Below are 4,250 nucleotides of genomic sequence, written 5' to 3' on the forward strand. Positions count from 1 at the left end.
CGTAGCACATAAGACATTGCATTTTTGTTGACCAAATTCGACCTTCTAATTGACCATACAAAACCTCCGCTTAGTGGAAAAAAAAGCCAACTTGCTGGAGGAGACATATTTAAGTTTCCATCTCGCTTCGCCCCTTCCTCTCTGTTTAAACTTTAAAACCATCATATCCTGCTTCGAATTGTCCTCCTCCGGATTGGCTCTTTTGAAAGACATCCAGCGACGTGATTGCTTGGTTTTGAAAGCTAGCAGTCCCGCGGCCAATTCGAAAAGAGTGCACCCAGCAGTAGTACTCTAGCTAGCTGACTGTAATAGAGCCACACTCATTTTCCATTCAACAGTCGCGTTACACAACGACATGGCACGACCGGTATAAAAGTTTTACATTTTTAGCAACATGTATTGTTTGTTTGATCGATTGTATTGTAGCAGTTGTCATGAAATTGAAAATGTAACTAGCTAGCATTGAGGGAAACATTCGCTAGCTAGCTATCACATGCACAGTTTTTGAAAACGAGGATATTGGAAATTATTACTAACAAGGCGTCACATTAAATGTCACAAAGTAATGTTATACTTGTTTTGTTATCGAGTAATGATACTAATATAATGTTCAGTGTTGGCTGGCTACCTAAGTTAGGTAGGTAACGTTAGGCAAGTATTTAGATAACGTTAGTTGACTATCTATTTTTTTAACGCAGACGTCATGCTTTTTCCCTAACACTTGTTAGATTACGCGAGGTTTCTTAACTAAATCTAGCTACTGTAGTTAACTCCAACAAACACAAACTAAGTTGGCTATTTTGACCTATCGTTCATTTTAAATTGCATAAATGGCTTTCGTAACCTAGACTGTTTTTTTTTTCAGGGAACAATGGAGGATTACGTGAAAATAGAGAAAATCGGAGAGGGTATGTTATTTCCTCAACTTTGATTTGTTCCCCCCCCAAACGTGCTATCTATCTAGACTAATATGTATATAATTTTGAACCTGCTATATCTAGCTTGCTAGACTTGTGTGCATGTCATTAGATTTTCTTCTTTGTATTTTCTTCCAACCTGTTAATCAAATCTAATTTAACTTGTCACATACTTCGTCAACTAACAGTGAAATGCTTATTTATTGGCCTCTCCCAACAATGCAGAGATAAAAAATAATAGAACGATAATAATGGGTAACGATAACTTGGCTATATACACGGGGTACCAGTACCAAGTAGATGTGCAGGGATACAAGGTAATTGAGGTAGATATGTACACATAGGTAGGGGTAAGTGATTAGGCAACAGGAWAGCTAACAGCAGCATATGTGATGAGTCAAGAGTCAGTACAAAGGGGGGGTAGTCTGTGTAGATATTTCTGTTCACTATTTACCAGTCTTGTTTCTTGGGAGTAGACACTTGTGGTGCAGCGGTCTAAGACACTGCATCTTAGTGCAAGAGGTTTCACTACACTCCCTGGTTTGAATCCAGGCTGTATCACATCCGGCCGTGATTGGGAGTCTCATAGGGCGGCGCACAATTGGCCCAGCATCGTCCGGGGTAGGCTGTCATTGTGAATAAGAATTCGTTCTTAACTGACTTGCCTAGTTAAATAAAGGTAAAAAATAAAAATAACTTCAGGATCCTGTTGGTTCCAGACTCGGTGCAGCGGTACCACTTGCCGCTCTACATTATTCATCAAGTTAGCTACACAACATAGTAAAGCATGATTGTTCTTGTGATTTCCAGGTACCTATGGGGTTGTGTACAAAGGCAGACACAAGTCGACAGGCCAGATAGTGGCCATGAAGAAGATCCGACTGGAGAGTGAGGAGGAGGGAGTGCCAAGCACAGCTGTTAGAGAGATCTCTCTGCTCAAAGAGCTAGCGCACCCTAATGTTGTACGGTATGTAGTGTGTTTGTGTCTGTGGGGTTCCTAAAGAGTTTACAGTAGCCAGGCAGCAAGAAAGTAGATGTGATGTCTTATCAGTTCAAAGCTCAGACACACCATCATTCCAAATAGGCTCTGAGCAGGTTTTGCTATCGCCATATCATATTAGCTGTCTAGTGTCTACATAAACAAATAACATGTATTTTGTCTCCAAACAGCCTTCTAGATGTGCTGATGCAGGAGTCCAGACTGTACCTCATCTTTGAGTTCCTTTCCATGGACCTGAAGAAATACCTAGACTCTATCCCCTCGGGCCAGTACATGGACCCCATGCTTGTGAAGGTATTGACCCCACTGAGGGCGGGGCAGTCATGATGCACATAACTTTGTTTGTATTTTTTTTTTTCACTTTCTGCTCTTAGTATACCAACTTAGTGTTTTTAGTCCAAGTTGTATTGGACTGTAAACAGTGTTTCTTGCCAGTAGGTGAATTTTAACCCTCTGCTACTATCTCCCCCATCCAGAGCTATCTATACCAGATCTTGGAGGGCATCCTGTTCTGCCACTGTAGAAGGGTCCTCCACAGAGACCTGAAGCCCCAGAACCTGCTGATTGACAACAAGGGAGTGATCAAGCTGGCAGACTTTGGGTTGGCCAGGGCCTTCGGGGTGCCAGTCCGGGTATATACCCACGAGGTAAGCCAGAACACCACATAGTTCATTTCCAAAGAGCATTAGGAGATACACATGTAAAGTAAGGCTATCATAAGGTGTGTGTGTGTGTGCGTACATTTTAATGGCATCATTAACTGTGTCTTTGTGTCCAGGTTGTGACACTGTGGTACAGGGCTCCTGAGGTTCTGCTGGGTGCCGCACGGTACTCCACCCCTGTGGATGTCTGGAGTATCGGGACCATCTTTGCGGAGTTGGCCACAAAGAAACCACTTTTCCATGGAGACTCAGAGATTGACCAGCTCTTCAGGATCTTCAGGTATACACTGAGTGTACAAAACATTTGGAACACCTTTCTAATGTTGAGTTACACCAGGTGACATCAATAAGGGATCATAGCTTTCACCTGGATTCACCTGGTCAGTCTGTCATGGAAAGAGCAGGTGTTACTAATGTTTTGTACACTCAGCATATTTGCATGTGAATATACACATCTGTAATATAACAAATCCTACTGCTACCAACATCTAGGTTGGTTAATCAATAAATGCGAATGTTAGTTTTGTTGTTGTAGACAATGTAGCTATTTGATGCTAGATTCGGACATTTGATTGAGCTGTGGTGGGCAATGGGCCATCCAGAATTGATAAGTTGAGTGATTAACAGTCAACACTGAGATAATTGCTCCATGATGGGCATACTGTATGATATTTTATGATCTCCTTGAATTAAGTATTTATCAACCATGGTTTCTTTCTTTTCCAGGGCCCTTGGTACTCCCAACAATGACATCTGGCCAGAGGTAGAATCTCTGCCTGACTACAAGAACACGTTCCCCAAGTGGAAGTCAGGGAATCTGTCCTCCATGGTGAAAAACCTAGATAAGAATGGCATTGATCTGCTCGCTGTAAGACAGTTTCCCTCTTCTCCTCATATTTATTCAGATTGATTATGAAACATTGTTACTGTAGAAGCGCGGTGCACACCTGTCTTTTTCAAGGGGCTGGTTGTGTTTTGGATAGTATTAGTGATATTGAAGTGACCTATTGTTCTGTCAGCACAGCAGTAGTCTTTAGGATACAAATGAAAGTGACCATGTCCCACCTTTTGTAGAATGTGTCGCTTCATAACTTCCTATCGTCCTCATTTGTAGAAAACGCTGATCTATGACCCACCCAAGAGGATCTCTGCTAGACAGGCTATGAGCCATCCATACTTTGACGACCTGGACAAAACCACTCTACCTGCCAGCACGGTCACGATGTAAATGTCACATGGCTCTACTCAATGGACCTGAAAAAGAGTACAATTATGGATGTGTATTGAATTTGTTCGTTTGATTTATTTTTTGTATATTTGTCCTTTCTTTGTTTGTCCTTTTTCTATCTAATATGAATAACTATTCTGTAAATAACTTTTATGTAAAAAAACAAAAAGTTTGGATCTAAAGTGACAGTATATTTTCAATAAAGTGCACTTTTGCAGAACTGATAATTCTAAATTGTTTTTTTTTTTTATCAGGCAATAATAACTGTTAATCTGTCACTTTGTTTCTGCATTCCTGCCTTCAGTTTGATGCTTACAAGTGTATATTTCTGTTTTTAGCAAGTCATACCTTATCAGGGTTTAACACAGGGATCATCAACTATATTSAGTTGCGGGCCAGTTTTTTTCTGATGGCGGGGAGCRGGAACATAATTACAAATAATT

The 4,250-nt window shown here is 41.0% G+C and overlaps 1 protein-coding gene across 1 annotated transcript; it reads left to right on the forward strand.

The window, feature by feature from the left end:
* The first annotated feature begins 260 nt into the window (after positions 1-260).
* Positions 261-4,034, forward strand: LOC111978426 (cyclin-dependent kinase 1). The gene is made up of 8 exons (XM_024008490.2): positions 261-367; positions 866-908; positions 1,728-1,884; positions 2,088-2,211; positions 2,394-2,564; positions 2,696-2,859; positions 3,306-3,447; positions 3,694-4,034. The coding sequence occupies exons 1-8, from the start codon at positions 356-358 to the stop codon at positions 3,805-3,807; spliced, it is 927 nt and encodes a 308-aa protein (XP_023864258.1). The 5' UTR covers positions 261-355; the 3' UTR covers positions 3,808-4,034.
* Positions 4,035-4,250: the final 216 nt, after the last annotated feature.

Source organism: Salvelinus sp. IW2-2015, linkage group LG18 (assembly GCF_002910315.2).
Source record: "Salvelinus sp. IW2-2015 linkage group LG18, ASM291031v2, whole genome shotgun sequence".
Taxonomy (NCBI): domain Eukaryota; kingdom Metazoa; phylum Chordata; class Actinopteri; order Salmoniformes; family Salmonidae; genus Salvelinus; species Salvelinus sp. IW2-2015.